General features: G+C 45.1%; 1 protein-coding gene across 7 annotated transcripts in view; it reads left to right on the forward strand.

Annotated features, from left to right (window-relative positions):
* Positions 1-6,994: 6,994 nt before the first annotated feature.
* The window catches only part of cfap65 (cilia and flagella associated protein 65), a 473,759-nt gene continuing 454,317 nt past the window's right edge, over positions 6,995-26,436 (forward strand). For all 7 annotated transcript variants that reach the window (XM_068034809.1, XM_068034810.1, XM_068034811.1 and 4 more), the window contains exons 1-2: positions 6,995-7,079; positions 22,152-22,229. In XM_068034809.1, coding sequence (XP_067890910.1) covers positions 22,161-22,229 — 69 coding nt within the window. In that variant the 5' untranslated portion in view covers positions 6,995-7,079; positions 22,152-22,160. The remainder of the gene's footprint in view (positions 7,080-22,151; positions 22,230-26,436) is intronic.

Raw genomic sequence — 26,436 nt, forward strand, 5'->3', positions numbered from 1 at the left:
TGCAGGGAAAAAGAGCAGAGGAGTGCAATTTATTGGATAACTCTAGAAAGAACTAGCACGGGAACAATGGGCCAAATGGCTTCCTCTGTGCTGCGTCATTCTATGAAGTGATGGTTTCAATGGAGTTTATAAACTGATCAAGAGCCACTCGCACTTCTGCCATTCTTATTGACTAAATCATAACTTGTTCTGGGTGTGTAATTGACACACACTCCCTTACTTTGGTGCCAGTATCATATCTATATGACAATTTACAAACAATTCTGGTCTCCATATAACAAAAAAGGATATAGAGACACTGGAGAAGGTGTTAAAAAGATGTACAAGATAATATAAGAACTGAGAGGTTACAGAACAGGCTGGGGCTGTTTTCTCCAGTGAAAAGAAGGCTGAAGGATGACACTGATAGAAGTCTGTAAAATTAGGAAGGAGCTTTGTAGGATAGATGTAGAGAAGATGTTTCCACTTGTGTGCAAGACCAGAACTAGAGGTCATCAATGTAAGATAATCACTAATAAATCTAATAGGGAATTCAGGAGAAACTTCTTTACTCTGACAGTGGTGTGAATGTGGAACTCACTACCACAGGGAGTATTTAAGGCAAATAGTACAGATGTGTAAAAGGGGAAGCTAGATAAACACATGAGGGAGAAAGGAATAGAAGGATATGCTGATAGGGTGAGATGAAGTAGGGTGGGAAGGGACGTTTTACTTTTCGCCCTACAAATTTTCTTTGCATTGTGTGTTAATCTGTCAATTGTGTGTCAATGGTTTGATTATATGCAGGTGAAGGGTGTTAATTGGAATCTTATTTGAGCACTTATAAGCAGAAACTCACTGAGACTGGTGGAGGGTTTGATTGAGGAGCTATATGTTTGTTATTCTGTTACTCTGCACAATAAATGTGAAACTAGTAAATATAGGCTCCAGCATTATCCTTCCATATCACGCGTTCTGGAATTTAACATTGTGCTACATTGCTTTGTTGCATTGCATTGTGTTGTGTAATGTATTCAGAACAAGATAATGCCATCAGATCCATATGTGCTTACCCCACTTGTTGTTAGATTAATCCTTATGCACTTGATATTCTGTTCCCCCCCTCCCACTTCCTGGGAGAAGCAGAAAAACAGATCCAATAGTAGCCAATTCAAGTAACCACTGTCAAAAATTCTTCTTTGAACCCTCAAAAGTGACCAGGGAATCCCAGGTGACTCCCAATTCTTTCAATATTTCACCAATTCTCATATCCCTTCTGCCATGATTACTCACTTTTCCATCAAAATCATCTTGAGGGTTTCTCAGGACATATTCCACAGGAACGGGTGGCGCAGTGGTTAGCACCGCAGCCTCACAGCTCCAGTGACCCGGGTTTGATTCTGGGTACTGCCTGTGTGGAGTTTGCAAGTTCTCCTTGTGACCACATGGGTTTCTGTCGGGTGTTCTGGTTTCTTCTCACAGCCAAAGACTTGCAGGTTGATAGGTAAATTGGCCATTGTAAATTGCCCCTAGTGTAGGTAGGTGGTAGGAGAATGGTGGGGATGTGGTAGGGAATACGGGATTAATGTAGGATTAGTATAAATGGGTGGTTGTTGGTCGGCGCAGACTCGGTGGGCCGAAGGAACTGTTTCAGTGCTGTATCTCTCTATGACAAAAGCAAAACTTTGAGAAAAGCAAAACTTGTGCACATCCAACCTCACTCCTTACTTCCTCGAGTTAAGTTGTTGGACCCGAGTTCTACCTGGCCCTATCACCTCAAATAAGTCTATCTATTTGCATGTTACTGACGCCTTTAATAATCTGAATCAGATCCCCTCCGTGACTACGCCTCTACGTTGAATCCAAACCCAAGGCACAAAGTCTATCTGTGGAACAGGAGCTGGCTTGTCCAGCCTTCAAGCAGGAACATAGGTACATAGGAAAAAGGAGCAGGAGTAGGCCATTCAACCCTTCGAGCCTGCTCCGCCATTTAACTAGATCATGGCTGATCTACCACAATACTACTTTCCCGCACTACCCCTATATCCCTTGAAATCTTTAATATCTAAAAATCTATTGATCTCTGTCTTGAATATAGTCAATGACTACCCTCTGGAGTAGAAATTTCCACAGACTCACCACCCCCAAGTGAAGAAATTCCTCCTCATCTCAGTCCTAAATGGCCTACTTCTTATTCTGAGATTGTGTCCCCTGGTTCTAGACCCTCCAGCCTGGAGAAATATCCTTCCTGCACCTACCCTGTCGAGCCCTGTAAGAATTTTGTATGCTTCAAAGGTTGCACTTGCTTCTGGGTGGGATGAAGATTACCTTGTAGAAGAAGTAGGTAGTTGTATAACGTCAGTCAGGGTCAGAATGGTCTCCAGGACTAGTTTTGATCGCTTAAGGGGGTCGGGAGAAATGGTCCAATTGGGTGAGGGCCCGATTGGGCTTAATTGTGAATCCTTTGTAGTGGAACAGCCCACTGAATCAGCAAACCTGTAGAACAGCCAGCTGATTGAGGTATTGGATATCCTTCGCAATGGTAGCCGAGTATGAGTCAGCACTTTCCGCAACACACAAAGGGGGGAAAGAAACAGAAAAACGTAACAAAATAAATAAAAAGTGGAATGAGCAAAGATTCTACTGCAGCAATATTGAAAATGAATAGCTGTATCAGCATGAGAAGCAATCATGGTAATGTGCATTATAAACAAATGGATTTAAAACAAATTGACCAAACATCAACAATGGTTTTCCTGTTGCACTGTGAAAAATAATTTAATAAAAATTCTCACAAACCACACGCTTCTGCAATTCACATAAACATCCATTGTTAAATGTTGATGAATCAAGGAAAGAATTGGAAATTAAAAGCCCCACATTGTAATCCTAAATCAGTATTTCCCATTTTCGTAAGAGACATGTTAATTTAAACAATATTTCTTTCTGTCAACCTATGCAGTCACACAAAGCAGTATTTCAGACCCTATAAATAAGGTATCTGAACTATACCAATGGAGCTTGGTTTATCAGAGTGGGGCTGATAGATTGAATGTAACAGAAAAGGCTCTTTCTGGCTTCTGTCAGTTTGGTTTGCACCTTTGTCAGTCTGACTCATCAGGGGATGTCAAGCTTGGCTTTTACAAACTGACACGGCACTCTCACCTCTGGAATCAAGTCCCATAAGGGTGCTTGAGAACATTATCTCGGCAGATATTTCATTAACAGCAACAACTTGCATTTACATAGCGCCTTTAACGTAGTAAAGGCATTTCACAGGAGCGAAATCAGATGAAAATTGACACTAAGCTACCTAATGAGATATTAGGACAGTTGGTCAAAAACTTGCTCAAAGAGGTAGGTTTTAAGAAGCACCTTAGGGGGGCAGGGAGAGGTGGAGAGACGGAGAGGTTTTGGGAGGGAATTCCAGAGCTTAGGGCCCAGGCAGCTGAAGGCATGGTCACCAACGGCGGGGTGATGGAAATCAGGAATGCATAAGAGAATAGAGGTGACCAGAATCGGAGGAGCACAGAGATCTCGGACGTGTAGGCTGGAGAAGGTTACAGAGACAGGGAGAGACAGGGATATGGAGGGTCATAGAGTCATAATGGTACAGAAAAAGGCCATTTGGCCCATCAAGTCCATGCCAGCATTCTGTAGAGCAACTCAGTCAGTCCCATTCCCCTGCTCTAACCCATAGTCCTGCAGGTTTATTTCCCTCAAGTGCCCATCCAATTTCCTTTAGAAATCATTCATCGTCTCTGCTTCCACCACCCTCATAGGTAGCAGGTTCCAGGTCATTACCACTCACTGCGTAAAAAGGTTCTTCCTCACATCACCCCTGCATCTCTTGCCCAAAACCTTAAACCAATGTCTCGTAGTCCTTGTACCATCAGTTAATAGGAACAGTTTTTTTTTGTTGACCTTATCTAAGCTATCAAATCTTGTACACCTCTATCAAATCTTCCCACAACCTCCTTTGTTCCAAGGAGACCAACCCCAGCTTCTCAAACCTAACCATATAGCTAAAATCCCTCATCCCTGGAATCATTCTGGTAAATCTCCTCTGCACCCTCTCAAGGACCCTCACATCCTTCCTAAAGCGTGGTGACCAGAATTGGACATAATACTGTAGTTGTGGCCTAACTAGAGCTTTGTAAAGGTTTAGCATAACTTTCCTGCTTTTGTACTCAACACCTCTATGAAGCTCAAGATCGATATGGTTTGCTAATTATTCTCTCAATATGTCCTGCCATCTTCAAAGGTCGATGTACATGAACTCCCAGGTCCCTCTGTCCCTGTACACTCTTTAGAGGGATTTCAAAACAAGGATGAGAATTTTAAATCTGGAGCATTATGCGACCAGGAGGTCAGCGAGTTTCAGTGGAGTATGGAGGAGATTGTTGCTTTTCAGAGCTGTCGGCTTTCAGATGCCACATTAAACCGAAGCCCCCTCCCCATCATGCCCCCTCTGGCGGACACAATCTGAGGAAGAGCAGAATAATTTTCCCAATGTCCTGGCCACCACTAATCTCTTGGCCATCTTCACCAAACACTGATTAACTGGTTATCCATCTTATTCTTGTTGGTGTGACCTTGCTATGTGCAAATTGGGCACCATATTTCCCTATCAAGGACAATAATTGCACTTCAAAAGTACTTAACCGGATGTGAAAAACGTTATATAAATGCAAGTTAATTTGTTCTTTGTATATTTAAATACTTTTTTCTATGAATGGTAAATTTTATGCATCGCATCACAGTGAAATGAGAATAGTTTATATGCACCAATTGATAGTAAATTGATTATGGTACTCAGACAGGACATTAGGATAACTGGCATAGGGGAATGAATTCTTACTTTTATTGAGACCCCTGATTAGAATACAAGAGCATAAGAAATAGGAGTGGGAGTAGGCCATTCAGCCCTTTGAACATTGTCCAACATTCAATAAGATTGAGGCTTTTTTAAATTCGGTCTTTTGACATGGGTGTCACTGGCAAGGTGAGCATTTATTGCCCATCCCTAATTGCCCTTGAGCAGGCTGATCTTCTATCTGAACTCCACTTTCCCACACTACCCTACATCTTTGATTCCCTTAGTCTCCATAAATCTATTGATAACTGAATTGAATATACTCAATGATTGATCATCCAGAGCTTTCTAGGATAAAGATCCTCCAAATGATAAACTTTTCCTCACCTCAGTCTAAATGGCTGACTCCATAATCTGCAATTGTGGCTCCGAGTTCTTGATTCCCCAGCCAGCAGAAACGGCCTCCAAGCATCTAGCCCCTTAAGAATTTTATATGTTTCAATGCCTCTGCTAAGGGAAAAAGTTTCTTCCTATCTATCCTATCAATGCCCCTCATAATTTTGTATACCTCAATCATGTCCCCCCTCAGCCTTCTCTGCTCTAAGGAAAACAACCCTAGTCTATCCAGTCTCTCTTCATAGCTGAAATGCTCCAGCCCAGGCAGCATCCTGGTGAATCTCCTCTGCACCCTCTCCAGTGCGCTCACATCCTTCCTATAGTGCAGTGACCAGAACTGTACACTGTACTCCAGCTCTGGCCTAACTAGCATTTTATACAGCTCCATCATAACCTCCCTGCTCTTATATTCTATGCCTCAGCTAATAAAAGAAAGTATCCCATGTGCCTTCCTAACCACCTTATCTACCTGTGCTGCTGCCTTCAGTGATCTATGGACATGTACACCAAGGTCCCTCTGACCCTCTGTACTTCCTAGGGTCCTACCATCCATTGTATATTCCCTTGCCTTGTTAGTCCTCCCAAAATGCATCACCTCACACTTCTCAGGATTAAATTCCATTTGCCACTGCTCCGCCCATCTTACCAGTCCATCTATATCGTCCTGTAATCTAAGGCTTTCCTCCTCACTATTTACGACACCACCAATTTTCCTGTCATCTGCGAACTTACTGATCATACCTCCTATATTCACGTCTAAATCATTAATGTACAGTACAAACAGCAAGGGTCCCAGCACCGATCCCTGTGGTACACCACTGGTCACAGGCGTCCACTCGCAAAAACAACCCTCCACCATTACCCTCTGCCTCCTGCCACTAAGCCAATTTTGGATCCAATTTGCCAAATTACCCTGGATCCCATGGGTTCTTACTTTCTTAATCAATCTCCCATGCGTGACCTTATCAAAAGTCTTACTGAAGTCCATGTAGACTACATCAACTGCTTTACCCTCATCTACACAGCTAGTCACCTCCTCGAAAAATTCAATCAAGTTAGTTAGACACGATCTCCTCCTGACAAAGCCATGCTGACTATCACTGATTAATCCCTGCCTCTCCAACTGGAGATTAATCCTGTCCCTCAGAATCTTTTCCAATGGTTTCCCAACCAGTGATGTTAGACTCACCAGCCTGTAATTTCCTGGTTTATCCCTGCTACCCTTCTTGAAAAATGATACCACATTTGCTGTCCTCCAGTCCTCTGGCACCTCTCCTGTGGCCAGAGAGGATTTGAAAATTTGTGTCAGAGCCCCTGCAATCTCCTCCCTTGCCTCACCTAACAGCCTGGGCTACATCTCATCTGTGCCTGGGGATTTATCCACTTTTAAGCCCGTTAAAACTGCTAATACCTCCTCCCTTTCAATGCTAATATGTTCTCGTATATCACAATACCCCTCCCTGATCTCTACACCAACATCGTCCTTCTCCATAGTGAACACAGATTCTGATGAAAGGTCACAGACCAGAAACATGAACTCTGTTTCTCTGGACACAGATGCAGCCAGACCTGCTGGCACTTTCCGTTCTCATTTCAAAATACTACGGATGCTGGAAATCTGAAATAAAATTTAATTGTCCTTAAAGTGCTTTGCGACGTCCCGAGGTGGTGAAAGTCGCTATATAAATGCAAGTCTTCTTTACACAGTAACTCACTCAGTGAGCTGGTTCTGTTTTGAACTCCGTAACGCCTTTCCCCTGCGGCTGCGTACTGGCCCCGCCCCCGGGCTGCCGTCCGTTGCTAGGGGCAGCGGCGCCTTTGGTTGCCATGGTACCGGGAACCGGGTGCCTGAGGCGATTGGAACACGGCGTTGGAAGATTGAGGGCAGGTGAGAGGCTCCAGGGACCGGTTCAAACCACTCAGGTCCGGGGCAACGAACCGAGGCAGCCGCAGCCGGGGAGAAGTGGAGGGCCCAGGGCGAGATAGGGCCCGGGCAGGGAGAGTGGGCTCCCGAGGCAGCCGCAGAGAAGTGGAGGGCCCAGGCAGGGAGAGTGGGCCGCCCAATCCCAGTGTTACAGGGAGATTGGGGACCCTTCAGCATTACCAGGAGACTGCCCCCACTTTCTCCCCGGGTTGCCTGGAGACTGCCCCTACTCCCACAACATTGTCTTGGACTGCCCCCCCCCACCCCCCACCCAACATTGCCTAGAGACTGCCCCCAACCCCCCCCCCCCAACATTGCCTAGAGACTGCCCCCAACCCCCCCCCCCCAACATTGCCTAGAGACTGCCCCCAACCACCCCCAACATTGCCTAGAGACTGCCCCCAACACCCCTCAACATTGCCTAGAGACTGCCTCCACCCCCCAAACATTGCCTGGAGACTATGGATCCCATCCCCTCTCCAGCATTACCTGGAGCCTGGGGAACCCCCACCCCATCACCAAGTTGCCTGGAGCTTGGGGACACCCCAGCATTGCATCGAGATTCAAACTTCCCCCATTGATTATTTATTTAGAGATACAGCACTGAAACAGGCCCTTCGGCCCACCGAGTCTGTGCCGACCATCAACCACCCATTTATACTAATCCTACACTAATCCCATATTCCTAGCCTATCCCTATATTTCCCTACCACCTACCTATACTAGGGGCAATTTATAATGGCCAATTTACCTACCAACCTGCAAGTCTTTTGGTTGTGGGAGGAAACCGGAGCACCTGGCGAAAACCCACATGGTCACAGGGAGAACTTGCAAACTCCACACAGGCAGTACCCAGAATTGAACCTGGGTCGCTGGAGCTGTGAGGCTGCGGTGCTAGCCACTGTGTTGCAAGGAGATTGGGGACTCCCCCGTCCCTCCCCCCCCCATTGTTGCAAGGAGATTGGGGACCCCCCCCCTGTCCCTCTCTTCCCCCCCCCCCCATTGTTGCAAGGAGATTGGGGACCCCCCTTGCATCCACCCCACCCCAACTGTTGCAAGGAGATTGGGGACTTCCCTGCCCCCCCGCCCCCACAATTGTTGTTAGGAGATTAGGGACACCTGCTTCCCCCCCTTCCCCCCCCCCCCAGTGTTGTAGGGAGATTAGAGACCCCCAGCGTTGCATGGAGATTGGGTGCCCCTCAGTTTTGCATTGTAATTTGGATGGGGAATACTCAGTGTTGCATACAATCCACCCAAGTGGCTTAGCCCAGACAGGATCTTTGACTGTGGTAGCCAGCAACCCCGCTGCTGCCCTTACTTGACACTTGCAATTTCTAGTGATTTTACACCATTGCCCAAGACTGTTGAGACCAGTTGTAGTACCCATTACCCATTGCTCCCCCCCTCCTCCTTTATATCTTTTATATTTGAAGAGGTGAGGTGAGGTGATGGGCTGCTGTTGGGTTTGAGCGCTGTAGTATTTGTAGTCCACAAATGAATTGCCTTTTTGCTGGACACTAAATTGAATAAGTAAGGCAAGTGTTGTGAGGCAGCACATCATCCTTCAAATTACCACTATTCCAGAGTGTAGCAAGATTTTCAACCCAACCCATCTATTATTTCAGCCAAGTCTAGGAGGCTGGTAGTAGAGATGATTTGAGCATTAACGACTTGCCACAATTATAGAGCACTAATATGCTTATGGGGTTCCATATCCTTTTATTCCCGTGCTCCCCATTTTGCCCCTCCCCTGCCACCTGACTCTGAGGTGTCTCCTATTCCTTGCCCTATTAGCTCCAGCTGTGGAGGTTGGTGGGAGGCATTCAGCCACGAGTTCCCTACGCTTGTCGTCACTGCTACCCAGTAATTTGGAAGTTACAAAGTTTATACAGTACAAAAACAGACCATTCAGCCCAACTGGTCCATGCTGTTGTTTATACTCCACTCAAACCAACTCCCATCCCTCTTCATCTCACCCCATCAGCATACCCTTCTACTTCTTTCTCCCTCGTGTACTTACCTAGCTTCCCCTTAAATGTATCTATACTATTCACCTCACTACTCCCTGTGGTAATGAGTTCCACATTCTCGCCACTCTCTGGGTAAAGAAGTTTCTCTTGAATTTCTTATTGGATTTATTATCGACAATCTTATATTCATGGCCCCTAGTCCAGGTTTCGCCTGCAAATGGGAACATCTCAACGTCTATCCTATCATTATTTTAATGACCTCTGCTAGGTTACCCATCAATCTTTTCCTTTCTAGAGAAAAGGGTCCCATCTTGTTCAGTCTTTTCTGATAGGTAAGCCCTTTCGATTTGGATGATGGAAACACCACACCTGTGAAGTAGGGATTCTAATTTCTCTTATCTCCCAGTGTGTCAACTTAGCTCTTATTGGCAAACAACAACAACCATCCAGGACAAAGAAGCCCACTTAATTGGCACCCCATCCACAAACATTCCCTCCTGCCACCACCGATGCACAGTGGCAGCAGTGTGTACCATCTGCAAGATGCACTGCAGCTGCTCACCAAATCTCCTTTGACAGCACCTTCCAAACCAGCGACCTCTACCACCTGGAAGGACAAGAGTAGCAGTTACATGGGAACACCACCATCTGCAAGTTCCCCTCCAAACCACACACCATCCTGACTTGGAACTATATCGCCGTCCCTTCACTGTCTCTGGGGTCAAAATTCTGGAACTCCCTTCCTAACAGCACTTTGGGTGTACCTATCCCACATGGACTACAGCGGTTCATGAAGGCGGCTCACCACCACCTTCTCGAGGGCAATTAGGGATGGGCATAAATGCTGTCCTAGCCAGCTATGCCCACATCCCATGAATAAATAAAAAAGTCTCACTTTCAATTTAGGAGCCAGCGTGGCATTAAGCTTTGGCTACAAGCCTAAAAATAGTTTAGGATCCTGTTTACATCTCTGTTTTGTCTTTCACCCTGGATAATGAGTGCAAGTTTTGCAGATGCATTAAACATGACCCCAGCCTCTGGTACTGTTGCTTTGTATATGGTTACTGGGAGGAACATCTGTGCTACACCTCCTCTCTTAAAATTTTGGTCCTGCCATGACAGATCCATTAAAACAAACGTTTCAGTTCTCCTGTTCCTGTCCATTGCTGTTAGGAAGGACCTGGATGGACCTTGCTGCCTCGATGCATACCTGGCATCAGAAATGCATAGACGCAAACACTCTGCTGTCTCCAGCTCTGTGCGACAAGTTTAATTTTCATATTCCAGCCTGCCCTTAAAGTGAATGTTATTTTTCTCACTTACTCTTGCTTTATTTGTCTTTTTTTTCTCTCCTTTCTTTATTTCTTACTCAATCTTAACTATAAGTCCACATGCATAGCAGTCTTTTATAAAAGGACTTGTACATATATTAATGTAATACTTACAAGATGATGTGGCAGCAACATCCCATAAATAACAAAGAGATGAATGACCAGTTGATCTGTGCTGTGATTGGGGAACATTATGACAACACTCAGCTCTTTGAACAGTGACAAGGAATCCTTAATATCTGCCCAAACATTGGAACAGGCAGAATCTCTGACAATGCAGCACTGAGTGTTTGCCTAGATTACATACTTAACTGCAATATATATACAAGTCCTTTTATAAAGCTTAAACCCACAACCTTCTCATCCCGGGGGCAAAATACTACCAAGCCAAGCTGATGTCTTATGAGGGAGGGACATAACTGATTGCATCCCAGTGCAGGAGTTCCACCAATACAGTGCTCCTTCACTACTGTACTGGAGCACCAACCGAGATTAGGAACTCTGACTCCAACGTGGTGCTTGAGCTCTTGGGTTCGTGACCCAGACATGAGAATTGTAGCAGCTAATCTTGGTGCTTTAAAAATGATGAGACAACCAGGCAAAATGTAATGCTGCATAGTAGATATGGAACTTAGAGAGAGAAACTGTGAGGTTCTTCAGCAAATTGTCATAGGGAGTGACAAGGTATTGGAGGTTTTGGAAGGCTTAAAAGTGGACAGATCCCCAGGTCCGGACGATTTGTGTCCCAGGATGCTGTGGGAGGCGAGGGTGGAGATTGCAGGGGTTCTGACCCTAATTTTTAATTCCTCTCTGGCCACAGGGGAGGTGCCAGAGGACTGGAGAACAGCTAATGTAGTCCCACTATTTAAGAAAGGCTGTAGAGATAAGCCAGGGAACTACAGACCAGTGAGTCTCACATCAGTGGTAGGGAAACTATTGGAGAAAATTCTGAAGGAGAGAATCTATCTCCACTTGGAGAGGCAAAGTTTGATTAGGAATAGTCAGCATGGCTTTGTCAGAGGGAGGTCATGCCTAACAAATTTGACTGAATTTTTTGAGCATGTGACCAGGTTTGTAGATGAGGGTAATGCAGTTGATGTAGTTTACATGGATTTCAGCAAAGCCTTTGACAAGGTCCCACATGGGAGACTTATCAAGAAAGCAAATACACATGGGATACAGGGTAACTTGATAAGGTGGATTCAAAATTGGCTTAGCTGTAGGAGACAGAGAGTGATGACAGACGGCTGTTTTAGTGACTGGAAGCCAGTGTCCAGTGGCGTACCACAGGGATCTGTGCTGGGTCCCTTATTGTTTGTCATTTATATAAATGACATAAATGACTATGTGGGGGGTAGGATCAGTAAGTTCGCTGATGACACAAAGATTGGCCGAGTGGTTAACTGAGGTGGAGTGTCTTAGGTTACAGGAAGATATAGACGGGATGGTCAAATGGGCAGAAAAGCGGCAGATGGAATTTAGCCCTGAAAAGTGTGAGGTGATACACTTTGGAAGGAGTAATGTGACACGGAAGTATTCAATGAATGGCCTGACACTGGGAAGTTCTGAGGAACAAAGGGACCTTGGCGTGTTTGTCCTTAGATCTCTGAAGGCAGAAGGGCAGGTTAATAGGGTGGTGAAAAAGGCATATGGGACACTTGCCTTTATCAATCGAGGCATAGATTACAAAAGCAGGGAGATCATGTTGGAGTTGCACAGAACTTTTGTAAGGCCACAGCTGGAGTACTGTGTGCAATTTTGGTCACCACATTATAGGAAGGATGTGATTGCATTGGAGGGGTTGCAGAGGCGATTCACCAGGATGTTGCCTGGGATGGAACATTTAAACTATGAAGAGAGGTTGGATAGGCTGGGGTTGTTTTCGCTGGAGCAGAGAAGACTGAGGGGTGACCTGATCGAGGTGTACAAGATTGTGAGGGGCATGGACAGGGTGGATAGGGAGCAGCTGTTCCCCTTAGTTGAAGGGTCAGTTACGAGGGGTCACATGTTGAAGGTGAGGGGCGGGAGGTTTAAGGGGGATTTGAGGAAGAACTTTTTTACCCAGAGGGTGGTGACAGTCTGGAATGCCCTGCCTGGGAGGGTGGTAGAGGCGGGTTGCCTCACATCCTTTAAAAAGTACCTGGATGAGCACTTGGCACGTCATAACATTCAAGGCTATGGGCCAAGTGCTGGCAAATGGGATTAGGTAGACAGGTGTCTTTAATGCATCAGTGCAGACTCGATGGGCCGAAGGGCCTCTTCTGCGCTGTATTATTCTGTGATTGTAATTGTGAGACAAAAATAACCAGGGTCCATCAAGTTCGCCTTCCACCTTCCTGATACAACAATAATGGGAGCTGTTGACTAATCACAGCAATAAAACTCAATCGATTAGTCTACAACAGACCCAGATAAGGAACATAGAACATAGAAAAAATACAGCACAGAAGGAGGCCATTCAGCCCATTGTGTCCAGCCGGCTGAATAACCCAAACTAATCCCACCTTCCAGCATCTGGTCCATAGCCCCGCAGATTACAGCACCTTTGGCGCATGTCCAGGTATCTTTTAAAAGAATTGAGGGTCCCTGCCTCCACCATTGATCCTGGCAGTGAATTCCAGACATCCACCACCCTCTGGGTGAAAAAGTGTCTCATGTCCCCTCTAATCCTTCTACCAATCACCTTAAAACTGTGTCCCCTGGTAACTGACCTCCCCACCAGGGGAAACAAGTCCTTTCTGTCTACTCTATCTCGGCCCCTTATAATTTTGTACACTTCAATCAAGTCACCCTCAGCCTCCTCAATTCCAGGGGAAAAAACCCCAGCCTATCCAATCTTTCCTCATAGCTGCAACCCTCAAGCCCTGGCAACATACTTGTAAATCTCCTGTGCACTCTCTCCACAGAAATTATGTCCTTTCTGTAATTTGGTGACCAGAACTGCACGCAATACACCAGTTGCGGCCTAACCAGCGCTCTATGCAGCTCCAGCGTCACATCCCTGCCTTTGTACTCTATAACTCGGCCAATAAAGGAAAGCATTCCATATGCCTTTTTCACTCTTTCTACCTGTCCTGCCACCTTCAGGGACCAGTGGACATGCACTCCCTCACTTCTTCTACCCCTCTCAATATCCTCCATTTTATTGTATATTCCCTCGCTTTATTTGCCCTTCCCAAATGCATCACGTCACACTTCTGAGGACTGAATTCCAGTTGCCACTTTTCTGCCCACTCAACCAAACATTGGTATCATTCTGTCCATGACTTTCTTCCTCACTATTAACAATGTGGCCAATTTTTGTGTCATCAGCAAATTTCCCAATCATGCCTTTCATATTTAAGTACAAATCATTAATATATACCACAAACAGCAAGGGACCTAACACTGAGCCCTGTGGAACACCGCTGGAAACTGCTTTCCAGTCACAAAAACATCCGTCGACTACTACCCTTTGTTTCCTGTCACTGAGCCAATTCTGGATCCAATCTGCCACATTCCCCTGTATCCCATGGGCTTTCATTTTACTGACCAGTCTGCCATGTAGGACCTTGTCAAATGCCTTACTAAGATCCATGTGAACCACATCCACTGCACTATCCTCATCAATCCTCCTTGTTACTTACTCAAAAAACTCAATCAAGTTAGTAAGACATGACCTTCCCTTAACAAATCCATGCTGACTATCCCTGATTAATGCATGCCTTTCTAAGTGACAGTTTATCCTGTCCCTCAGTAGATTCTAACAATTTACCCACCAGTGAGGTCAGATTCACTGGCCTATCATTACCTGGCTTATCTCTCGCACCCTTTTTAAACAATGGTACAACGTTCGCAGACCTCCAATCATCTGCTACTTCACCGAATCGAGTGAGGATTTGAAGATGATCCTCAGCACATCCGCTATTTCTTCCCTGGTTTCCTTTAACAACCTGGGATGCAAAACATCCGTTCTTGGCGATTTATCCACTTTCAGGGATGTCAGACCCTCGAGCACTTCCTCTCTCATTATGCTTATCAATATTTCCCACTCCTCCTTCCCATCCACAATGTCTGCATCAACCCTCTCCTTTGTGAAGACAGATTCAAAAGCCTGAAAGGAACCCTGCCCACATCTTCTGCCTCCACGCTTAAGTTCCCCTGTACATCTCTGATAGGCCCTACCCTTTCTTTAGTTATCCTCTTACTCTTAATGTACTGATAAACTACTTTGGGCTTTCTTTGATTTTACCTGCCAATAATTTTTCATGTCCTCTCTTTGCTTTTCTAATTTCCTTTTTTACTTCACCCCTGCACTTTCTATACTCCTCTAGGCTTTCCTAAAGTATTAAGATATTTGTGATCATCGTAGCTTTCTTTTTTTGCTTTAACTTACCCTGTAAGCTTCTAGATAACCAGAGAACTCTAGATTTGGCAGTACCGCCCTTTATCTTTGTGGGGACATGCCTACACTGTACCTGTAGTAGCTTGCTCTTGAATGCCTCCCACTTGTTTGCCACTGATTTTCCTTCCAGTAGCTGTATCCAGTCCACCTTCGCTAGGTCACCTCTCAGTTTTGTAAAATTTGCCTTCCCCCAATTTTGAACCTTTGCTCTTGTTTTATCTTTGTCCTTTTCCATGATTATGCTAAAACTAACTGCATTATGGTCACTATCTCCAAAATGGTCACCCATTTTGTTACTTCCTTCACTTGCCCAGCTTCATTACTGAAAACGAAATCCAGAATTACGCCCCCTCTCGTTGAGCTTGTGCTGACTAAAAAGGTTTTCTTGAATGCAGTTCAAGAATGTTGTCCCCTCTGTGCCCTTCACACTGTTTGTATTCCAGATGATATTGGGATAGTTGAAATCTCCAATCATCACCGCCCTAAAGTTATTGCACTCAGAAATTTGCCTACATATTTGTTCCTCTATCTCCGTCTCACTATTTGGGGGTCTATAGTATACTCCCAGTAATGTGGCTGCCCCCTTTTTATATCTGAGCTCCACCATATGGCCTCATTTGATGATACATTTAGCATATCATCCCTCCTCAAAGCTGTTGTTAATTCCTTGACTAAATGTTACACCTCCCCTTTTTTTATCTCCCTTTCTATCTCGCTTGAATACTCTAAATCCATGGATGTTGAGCTGCCATTCTTGCCCCTCTTTAAGTCAAGTTTCCATTATAGCAACGCTATCGTGTTGCCATGTGTCTATCTGTGATCTCAATTCATCTGCTTTATTTACTATACTCCTTGTATTTAAATAAATACCCTTTAACACCCAAATTCCCGTGTTGCACACTTATTAACCTTTTCTTCTTCTGTCTTTGAGTCACTCGCCAATTTTGCTGATTTTCTGTGTCCTGTTCCCTGCCCTGAAATTGTCCCATCGAAGGCTATGCTCAGGTTCCCACCCCCTGCCAATCTAGTTTAAACCATTCCCAACAGCACTAGCAAACCTTCCTGCAAGAATATTTGTCCCAGTCCTGTTCAGGTACAGACCATCCAGCTTATACAGGACCCACCTATCCCAGAACTAGTCCCTGTGCCCCACAAACCTGAAGACCTCCCTCCTGCACCATCTCTCGAGCCACGCATTCATCTGGTGTATTTTCCTATTACTAAACTCACTAGCATGTGGCTTTGGGAGTAATCCAGAGAATATTACACTTGTTGTCCTGTCTGCTAATCTCTTTCCTAACTCCCTAAACTCAGCCTGCAGGACCCTATCCCTCTTTCTTGCGATATCATTGGTACCAATGTGGACCACAACCTCTGGTTGTGCACCCTCGCTCTCCAGAATGCTCTGTAGCCGCTCGGTGATATTCATGACCCTTGCACCAGGGAGGCAACATACCATCCTGGAATCACATCTACGACCACAAAAACACCGATCTGTTCCTCTAACCATAGAATCCCCTACCACTATTGCTCGCTTATCCTTTTTCCTCCCTCCCAGCACAGCTGAGTCACCCATGATATTCCGGTCATGACACTCACTTCACTCTACAGAGGAGCCCTGAATACCGGTTGGAAAGTGGGATGCCCTCCGGGGATTCCTGCACTACCTACCCTGACCTTCTTGTCCATATGGCAGCCACCCAGTCCCTCTATGACTGTACTAGGCACCATGTTGACTACCTTCTGAAACATGCTATCCATGAAGTCCTCCACCTCGCGGATGCGCCACAGTGACTCCTGTTGCTGCTCAAGCTTCTGCAGCTGGAGACACTTCCTGCAGATATGGTCATCAAGGTCACATGGTACGTCCATGACTTCCCACATAACACTGGCGGCACATTCCACTTGGCCGGGCTGCCCTGCCATTACTTTGCTTTACAATTAAATTTAGCTAGTGTAATAACTTACCAGCTATTTGCAATTAACTTTATCCCCTGTACAGAAAAGAAAGAGACCAAAGAGCACCCCTCCCCCCCTCCCCAGCCAGCGATATGAGGCAAGGAAAACCCCCAGTGATGAGGAGTTCCAGAAACCATCGGTTCAAAGTCACCTGTTCCTCCCAAGCACAGTACACTTTCTATATATATCTCAAATTGCACATATACTGATTCCCAAAATGTTATTTTTGAAATAAATCTATATGATCCAGATTTTGCTGGAGTGGGCCATCTTGTGGTGTGCCAAATTGGTTAGAGTATAGGTGACCTACAGGTGAGTGCAATGGGGCATCTGGGACCTTGGTAAACGAGGTGGCTGACAGTGTGTCTCCTTAACCAATTAGGGGAATGAGGGAGAAGAATTTGGCTAAATTTAGATACAGAAAGATAAATAGAGGGAAAGAAAGATTGGATTAAGAGACAAAAAAAGAAACAAAAGTATTTTTTTAAATAAGCCTAGGAACAATTTACTGCTCAGGAGTGAGACTCTACAGCTTCAGTTGTTCCCTTTCTGGGGCAGAGAGATTGACTTTCATTGCAGGAATTTAAATCTTGTTATTAAAAAGGGTCCTTGAGTCATTAAGAACCAGTTCTAACTTTCTGCAGTGACTTTCATTCATTTTAGCAGCACAAATGCAGCAATTTCTTGAAACTCACGGGGAGGTTGAGGGCAAGCTCTCGTTTTTGCGAGGCTAATGGGAGCAGTGGCACAATTCGTCCAGCAAGTTGTGGAGATTCGCAACTCACAGTGTATCTCTTCCTTGCCACAAATTGCTGGACATTTATATATTAATAATGGTGAGTAATGCTAAGCTCGCTTTTATTTTCCCACCAAATTCTGGGCCGTGGTTTTCACCGTTTGGTTTTGAATTTACCCCCTTTCAAGCACAGGCTGTGTTCTGCTGTCCTGGACAAAGTGCAATAGCCAGTCGTGAGACCTACAGAACTTAATAGTCTCAGTCAGCAGAGCTGTACAGTTCCTAACAGTCTCTTCTCAGTCAGACTGTTTAGCTCACTAGGAGAAACTGAATGTAAGCTGGCTGAACTTAAGTCAATGGTGTGCTTATGCAATACTCTGAATCCATCAACTCAAATTGCTCCCACCACCATCACCACCAGTGCCAGACCTGGAAGGGTCAATGCTTCACCTTGCTACACAGCTCCAAATACTTTCTCCAGGCACAATTTAAGATTGGAAGGACTTAATCTGTTATTGTGTCACTAGGTTTGCAGTTTAAGTGTAAGCAGTAGGAATATTTCACACTTTCCGCTGTGCTTTTGCGACATGGCTGCACAATTCCCCATAAGGACGACTCTCGCAAAGGGTCACTTGTGATGTCATTATTTTGTGCACAAATATCCCAGTAAATACTTAGTGAAGTTGTCATAAACCTTTCGTTTATAACAGAACTCTAAATGCCAAGTTAACTCCCCAGCAATATTTATACCTGCTATTTAATCAATGGGAGAAAGTCATTAGCATAATATGAACAGATTGCAATGTTTTAACCTAATCAGAATTATTGGTTTTGCATTTACCATATGTAGCAATTCCACTTAAGTAAATGGGGAATAGGGTAAGAGTTGTGAGATTGTAATAAATTCTGGACTTGATGCTCTGTACTATATTATTCCATCAGCCTGGTAATAGGAGAGTGCCTTACTTGCCGAGCAATTTAAAGGACAACAGCATCTCGATTATAATTGCAGTTAACTGAAAGGTCACTTAATATTATAGTTTTTTTTGGCTTGTTCATTTTGATTGTCAGGTTTTCCATTGCTGTTCTTTCTTTGTTCTTAGACCCGTGTCTGGAAATCTGGAACTCTGTTCTCCCCAAAAAGCTATCGAGACCCAGTCAATTGAAAATATCAAGCCTGAGTTGATAGGTTTTTGTTAGATAAGAGTATTAAGGGGACCTAGAATGAAGGTGGGGGGTAGGGGGGGTGGCGGCGGGGGTGTAAATGGAGTTGAGTATAGAAGATTAAGGGCTGATTTAATCGAAGTGTTTAAGATGATGAAAGGAATTGGTAGGGCAGACAGACAGAAACTATTTCCTCTGGTGGAGAAGTCCAGAAGAAGTGGGTGTAACCTTACTATTGGAGCTACGCCCTTCACAGAATTGATGTCGAGAAGTACTTCTTCACCCTTGCCGACCAAAAGGCTGTTGAGGCTGGGGAATCAAATGAAAATTTCAAAACTGAGGTCAATAGATTTTTGGTGGGTAAGGGAATTAAGGGATATGAAACGAAGATGGACAGATAGAGTTAAGATACAGATCAGCCACAACCTAATTGAATGGCAGAACAGGCCAGAGGGGCTGAATGACCGCCTCTTGTTTCTATGTTGCTGCACCCCATCAAGCTTGGAGACTAGTAAATAGCACCTTATGACAGCAGTTTAACCCAATAAACATTGATGATGGTAAAAGACCTTTCAAAGCAACCAAATTCAGAAGCAAAAACGGGAGGTGGGGGATCGGAGTGGAGGATGTGGAAGTTTCTCCAGTTGTTAGCACTAGAAGGCTATATCCAACATCAGTGTGCATTGTTACGCTGTGGTGCGTGACGACAACAGCTTGCGTTTATATAGCGTTTTAAAGTTGTAACACATCCCAAGGTACTTCACAGGAGTGTAATCAGAGAAAATTTAACACCAAACCAGTAAGGAAACATTCGGATAGGAAGCTTGGTCAAAGAGGTAGGTTTTAAAGAGCATCTTAGAGGAGAGTGGAGAGATTTGGGGAGTGAATTCCAGATCTAGGGCCTTGACAGCTCAAAGCACCAATGGTGGAGTGATGAAAATCAGAGGTGTGCGAGAGGCCAGAATTGGAGGAGCACAGTGATTTTAGATGGTTGTAGGGCTGGAGGAGGTTACAGACACATGGAAGGGCGAGCCATTGAGTGACTTGAATTCAAGGATGGGAATTTTAAAATCGGGGTGATGCTGGACCAAGAACCAATGTAGGTCAGTGAGCATGGGTGATGGGTGAAAGGGGCTTGGTGTGAGTTAGGATACAGGCAGCAGAGTATTGAAAGAGCTCAAGTTTATGGAGGCTACAAGGTGGGAGGTCAGCCAGAAGAGCATTGGACTATGGTGCTTAAGCAAGTAATTTTCTGCCTGTGGTTTTGCCACACTGACTGCTGATTTCAGCTGTGATTACGGGGCAGGGGCAGTGGGGAGGGGGGGGGGGGGTGCTGAGGTGGGAATACTTTCTCTAGGGAGGGAGGGAAAATCAAAATTAATCCTCCAGGTCTGCCCTCTTTCCCGATCCTCCTTGAGGACAAGAATGGCTCTGAATGAAGACGCATAGCAGCCTGTCATCATCCCAACAGGAGTCTGTGTATGAGGGAGAGAGTTAGATAAAAGTAGAATGGGGGAAGGATAAGAAAAAAAGTATTGTTCCCTCACCTCATGTCTGGGTCTGTTGTACACTAAGTGATGGAAATTGAATGCAATGATTGGTCAATAACCATTAGCAGATGGCACACCACCACCTTCTCAGGACAACTATAAATACACAATAAATGAGTCCTTCCTGGCCTTGAATTAGAATCATACAGTACGAAGGAGGCCATTTAGCCTGTTGTGCCTGCTCCAGCTCTTTGAAAGAGCTATTCAATTAGTCCCACTTCCCTGCTCTGCCCTGCAATTTTTTCCTTTGCATGGACTACTTGGGCTGAATGGCTTGCTTCTGTGCAGTAAATACTATCCAATTCCTTTTTGTAAGTTACAATCTACTCTTCATAAACTTGAGGTCATCCAAAACTCTGCTGCCCGTGTCTTAACTCGCACCAATTCCTGTTCCTCTAATACCCTTGGCCGACATTGGCCCTCGGTCAAGCAATGATTTAAAAAAAAATTCTCATCCTTGTTTTCAAATCCCTCCATGGCCTTGCCCCTCCCTATCTCTGTAATCTCCTACAGCCCCACAACCCTCCGAGATATCTGCGCTCCCCTAATATATAAATTTAAGTCCACCACCCTTTCAGGTAGTGCTTTTTAGATCATCATAACTGGCTGCATTAAAACAAAAAGTCCTTCCCATTTCCCCACTGGTTCATTTTGCCAATTATCTTAAAATCCTAAGAATAAATAAAAAAAGGTTTGAAAAAGACTCATCCTTTAAGAAGAATCATTGGTTGCAGGTGTCCTGATCACAGAATCGCAGAACTGGTACAGTGCAGAAGGAGGCCATTCAGCCCATCATGTCCGCACCAGCGCGCTCAGTTCCATTCCCCCGCCTTCTCCCCATAACCCTGCACATTCTTCCTTTTCATAAAACTGTCTAATTCCTTTTTGAGTGCTTCAATTGAACCTGCCTCCATCACATTCTCAGGCAGAGCATTCCAGACCTTAACCACTCGCTGCATGAAAAAAATTTTCCTCGTGTCACTTTTGCTTCTCTTACCAAATACTTTAAATCTGTGCGCTCTCGTTCTCGATCCTTTCATGAGTGGGAACAGTGTCTCTCTATCTACTCTGTCCAGACCCCTCATGGTTTTGAATACCTCTATCAAGTCACCTCTCAGCCTTCTCTTCTCCAAGGAAAACAGTCCTAACTTCTCCAATCTATCTTCATAACTGAAATTCCTCATCCCTGGACCTTATGTCAGACCTAGAGAGATAGACAAGAGAGAGAACTTAGTGAACTAAATTAATATTTAACATATGTCTAACACACTTAGGAGCACCAATAAAAGGTGACTTCCGATCTTTGTCCAGCCATTGGTGACAGAATCTTTACCACCTTCAACCATACTTCTGCAGCTCCCTCCATGATAGACTTCATAGCGAAAAAGAGGTGATGTGATATTGAAATGGTGCTGTCAGTGGCAGTACTCTGAGACAGCAGGTCATACTGCCAGGCCCAATTCCAGATACAAACGCATAATCTAGGCTGCCACCTCAGTACAGTACTGAGGGAGTGCTTCACTGTTATAGATGCCATATTTTGGATGAAACATTAAACTGAGACCCATCCAGGTAAAATATCCCGTGGTTCTATTGGAAGAAGAGCAGGGGAGCTCTCCAGATGTCGTGACCCCCCAACATTTATCCCTCAATCAACATCATGCAGAACATCATCCCCGTTCCATCTCACAATGATTCCTTTTTCTTTCCAACAGCCTCTCCCTAGCCCGTACCTACTCAGATAACTTTCTCTGCAATCTTCCTCAGCGACTCCGTCCTCATCCTTTTCAAATGCAGCAAAGAAATAGCTCAGATTGGGGGGGTGGTTGCAGAGGGAGTTTGAAATAAATAGATACTGTACTCTTGCAGTCGACTCCCATTCATTTGATACTTCACTTTCAACATGTTCACCTTCTGATGGCTTTTCTTTTTACTTTCACAGTGTTTAAACATGTTGACCTCGACATGTCCCATGAAGTCTATCCCTTTTCAAGAGGTGGCACTGAAAACCTATAGTGCGGTAGGTCTGTCATGTAATGCTGGTTGGTGATTAATAGATCATTTATTTTATCTAAGAGAAGACGCAACAAATTTACAAGGATGATATCAAAACTGAGAGGTTATAAATCTCAGGAAATATTGAACAGGCTGGGGCTCGTTTCTCCAGAAAAGAGAAGGCCGGGGTTGACCTAATAGAGGTCTTAAACATTATGAGGGGATTCGATAACAGATGTAGAGAAGATGTTTCTAATTGTGGAGTAGTCAAAACTAGGGAAAATAAATGTAAGATAGTTACTAATAATTCCAATAGGGAATTCAGGAGAAACTTCTTTACCCAGAGAGTGGTTAGAATGTGCCTTTGGGGATCCTGCCATCTTCCATGCGGCTCACATGGCCAAGCCATCTCAAGCGCCGCTGACTCAGTAGTGTGTACAAGCTGGGGATGTTGGCCGCCTCGAGGACTTCTGTGTTGGAGATACGGTCCTGCCACCTGATGCCAAGTATTCTCCGGAGGCAGCGAAGATGGAATGAATTGAGACGTCGCTCTTGGCTGACATACGTTGTCCAGGCCTCACTGCCATAGAGCAAGGTACTGAGGACACAGGCCTGATATACTCGGACTTTTGTGTTCCGTGTCAGTACATGGCCGTCCATGTCTCCGCTTTAAAGACGTCTGCAAACGTGACATGAAATCCTGTGACATTGATCACAAGTCGTGGGAGTCAGTTGCCAGCGTTCGCCAGAGCTGGCGGGCAGCCATAAAGACGGGGCTAAAATGTGGCGAGTTGAAGAGACTTAGTAGTTGGCAGGAAAAAAGACAGAGGCGCAAGGGGAGAGCCAACTGTGCAACAGTCCCGACAAACAAATTTCTCTGCAGCACCTGTGGAAGAGCCTGTCACTCTAGAATTGGCCTTTATAGCCATTCCAGGCGCTGCTTCACAAACCACTGACCACCTCCAGGCGCGTATCCATTGTCTGTCGAGATAAGGAGGCCAAAGAAGAAGAAGGTTAGAATGTGGAACTTGCTACCGCATGGAGTAGTTGAGTCGAATGGCATAGCTGCATTTACAGGGGAAGCTAGATAAACACGAGGGAGAAAGGAATTGAAGATTATGTGGATCGGGTGAGATGAAGAGGGGTAGGCGAAGGCTCGTGTGGAGCATAAACACCGTCATGGACTAGTGGTCCGAATGGCCTGTTTCTGTGCTGTAAATACTATGTAATATGCATAAAGTATACTTTAGGAAAGATGTATTGGCCTTGGAGACAGTGCAGAGAAGATTTGCCAGAATGATACCTGTACTCCAAGGCTTAAATTACAAAGAGAGAATGCACAAACAAGAGTTGTATTCTCTGGAATTTAGAAGGTTAAGAGCTAATCTGATCGATGTTTTCAAGAAGTTAAGGAGAATTGATGGGTAGATAGAGAAACCTTTTCTGCTGGTTGGGGAGGCTAGGCTCGGGGACATAGCCTAAAAATTAGAGCCAGATCTGACAGGAGTGAAGTTGGAAAATACTTCTACATGCAACGGATCATAGAAGTTTGGAACTCTTTTCTGCAAATTGTAGTGATGTTAGGGCAATTGTTAATTTTAATTCAGAGATTGATAAATTGTTGTTAACCAAACGTATTGGGGGATATGGGGCAAAGGTAGATATATGGAGTTAGGTCATAGATCAGCCATGATCACATTGAATGATGGAACAGGCTAGAGGGACTAAATAGTTGACATCTGTTTTGATGTTCCAGTGTGCTAATGTATATCTTGTATTGATACTAGTTGATCTCTCATGGCATTAGGAGGAAGTGGATCTGGTATGGCATTCCTTACTGCAAGTGAGCTGATATGGCCTTTGGGAACAATCACGCACCACACATCCACGCTTTGACCCTGACGGTCAGCGTATTGGGACCCTGGTGAATGAATTTAATGTTTGCTGATACACTCGGAGCAAATTCGTGCAATTGGGGTCCCTGTGTACCCTTTGTCCCATTCCTCCCAAGGGAGGGAATGCTGTGTGAATCTGTTGCTTTAAGGTATAAAGTCCATGTAACTAATTGTTTTCACACTTTAGGGCTGTTCTTGTGTTGTCAGCTTCTTGGGGACTGTGTCAGTCTTTTTTTGGAGCTGTTGGTCATCAGCCTTTGCTGTGTTTTCTAAGTTGACTTGTTTGATAACGGGTTGTTTGCAATGATTGTAGGTGCAATTAAGTTAAGCAAGTGAACTCTAAGGATCATGAGTATTGTTGAGGAAAGTATTGAGGATAGATGATAATTGGGGTTAGTAGTGACAGGTGATGAATAATAAGCGATGGAGGTGGAGGTTCTTATTTAGTGTATTTAGATGGTGTGCAGCAAGGTTAGACTCAAACCAAAGAAGCTGCATCACTCCAAGCAGAAGGGCCGCCCGCACATCAACACTAGCAGAATTTCTTATCCACAGCTGTTACATAAGTTTCTAAATTCATTTGAAAAAGCCCTTCAAAACACTCCTACAGGGGATGCAGAGACCAAGTGGGCCCACATCAGAGGTGCCATCAGCAATGATTACCTATGGCAAACACGTGAAGCAGAATGCAGACTGGTTTCAATCTCACTTTGAAGCGCTGGAACCTGTCATAGCCACTAAGCGCATTGCACTGTTGAACTACAAGAAAGCCCCCAGCGAGTTAACATCCACTTAAAGCATCCAGAAGCGCTGCACAAAGAACAGTCAGGCGCTGCTCAAATAACGACTGGCAACACCTATGCAGTTGTATTCTGCTGGCCTCCAACACCGGAAACACCAGAGGAATGTATGATGGCATTAAGAGAGCTTTTGGCCCAACCATCAGGAAGATCGCCCCCCCCCTCAAGTCTAAATCAGGGGACACGATCACTGACCAATGCAAGCAAATGGACCGCTGGGTGGAGCACTTCCTAGAACTGTACTCCAGGGAAAATGTTGTCACTGAGACCATCCTCAATGCAGCCCAGTCTCTGCCAGTCATGGATGAGCTGGACGAACAGCCAACAAAATCGGAACTCAGTGATGCCATTGATTCTCTAGCCAGTGGAAATGCCCCTGGGAAGGACGGCATTACCCCTGAAATAATCAAGAGTGCCAAGCCTGCTATACTTTCAGCACTCCATGAACTGCTTTGCCTGTGCTGGGATAACTGAGCAGTACCACAGGACATGCACGATGCCAATATCATCACCCTCTATAAAAACAAGGGTGACCGCGGTGACTGCAACACCTATCGTGGAATCTCCCTGCTCAGCATAGTGGGGAAAGTCTTCGCTCGAGTCATTTTAAACAGGCTCCAGAAGCTGGCGGAGCATGTCTACCCTGAGGCACAATGTGGCTTTTGAGCAGAGAGATCGACCATTGACATGCTGTTCTCCCTTCGCCAGCTACAGGAGAAATGCCGCGAACAACAGATGCCCCTCTACGTTGCTTTCATTGATCTCACCAAAGCCTTTGACCTCGTCAGCAGACATAGTCTCTTCAGTCTGCTAGCAAAGATCGGATGTCCACCAAAGCTACTAAGTATCATCACCTCATTCCATGACAATATGAAAGGCACAATTCAGCATAGTGGTGCCTCATCAGACCCCTTTCCTATCCTGAGCGGCGTGAAACAGGGCTGTGTTCTCGCACCTACGCTGTTTGGGATCATCTTCTCCCTGCTGCTCTCACATGCGTTCAAATCTTCAGAAGAAAGAATTTTCCTCCACACAAGATCAGATGGAAGGTTGTTCAACCTTGCCCATCTAAGAGCGAAGACCAAAGTATAGAAGGTCCTCATCAGGGAACTCCTCCTTGCTGACGATGCTGCATTAACATCCCACAAAGAAGAGTGTCTGCAGAGACTCATCGACAGGATTGCGGCTGCCTGCAACGAATTTGGCCTAACCGTCAGCCTCAAGAAAACGAACATCATGGGACAGGACATCAGAAATGCTCCATTCGTCAATATGGGCGACCACGCTCTGGAAGTGGTTCAAGAGTTCACCAACCTAGGCTCAACTATCACGAGTAACCTGTCTCTCGATGCAGAAATCAGCAAGCGCATGGGAAAGGCATCCACTGCTATGTCCAGACTGGTCAAGAGAGTGTGGGAAAATGACGCACTGACATGGAACGCAAAAGTCCGAGTGTATCAAGCCTGTGTCCTCAGTACCTTGCTCTACGGCAGCGAGGCCTGGACAACGTATGTCAGCCAAGAATGACATCTCAATT

The sequence above is a fragment of the Heterodontus francisci genome, chromosome 7 (genome assembly GCF_036365525.1).
Source record: "Heterodontus francisci isolate sHetFra1 chromosome 7, sHetFra1.hap1, whole genome shotgun sequence".
Lineage (NCBI taxonomy): Eukaryota > Metazoa > Chordata > Chondrichthyes > Heterodontiformes > Heterodontidae > Heterodontus > Heterodontus francisci.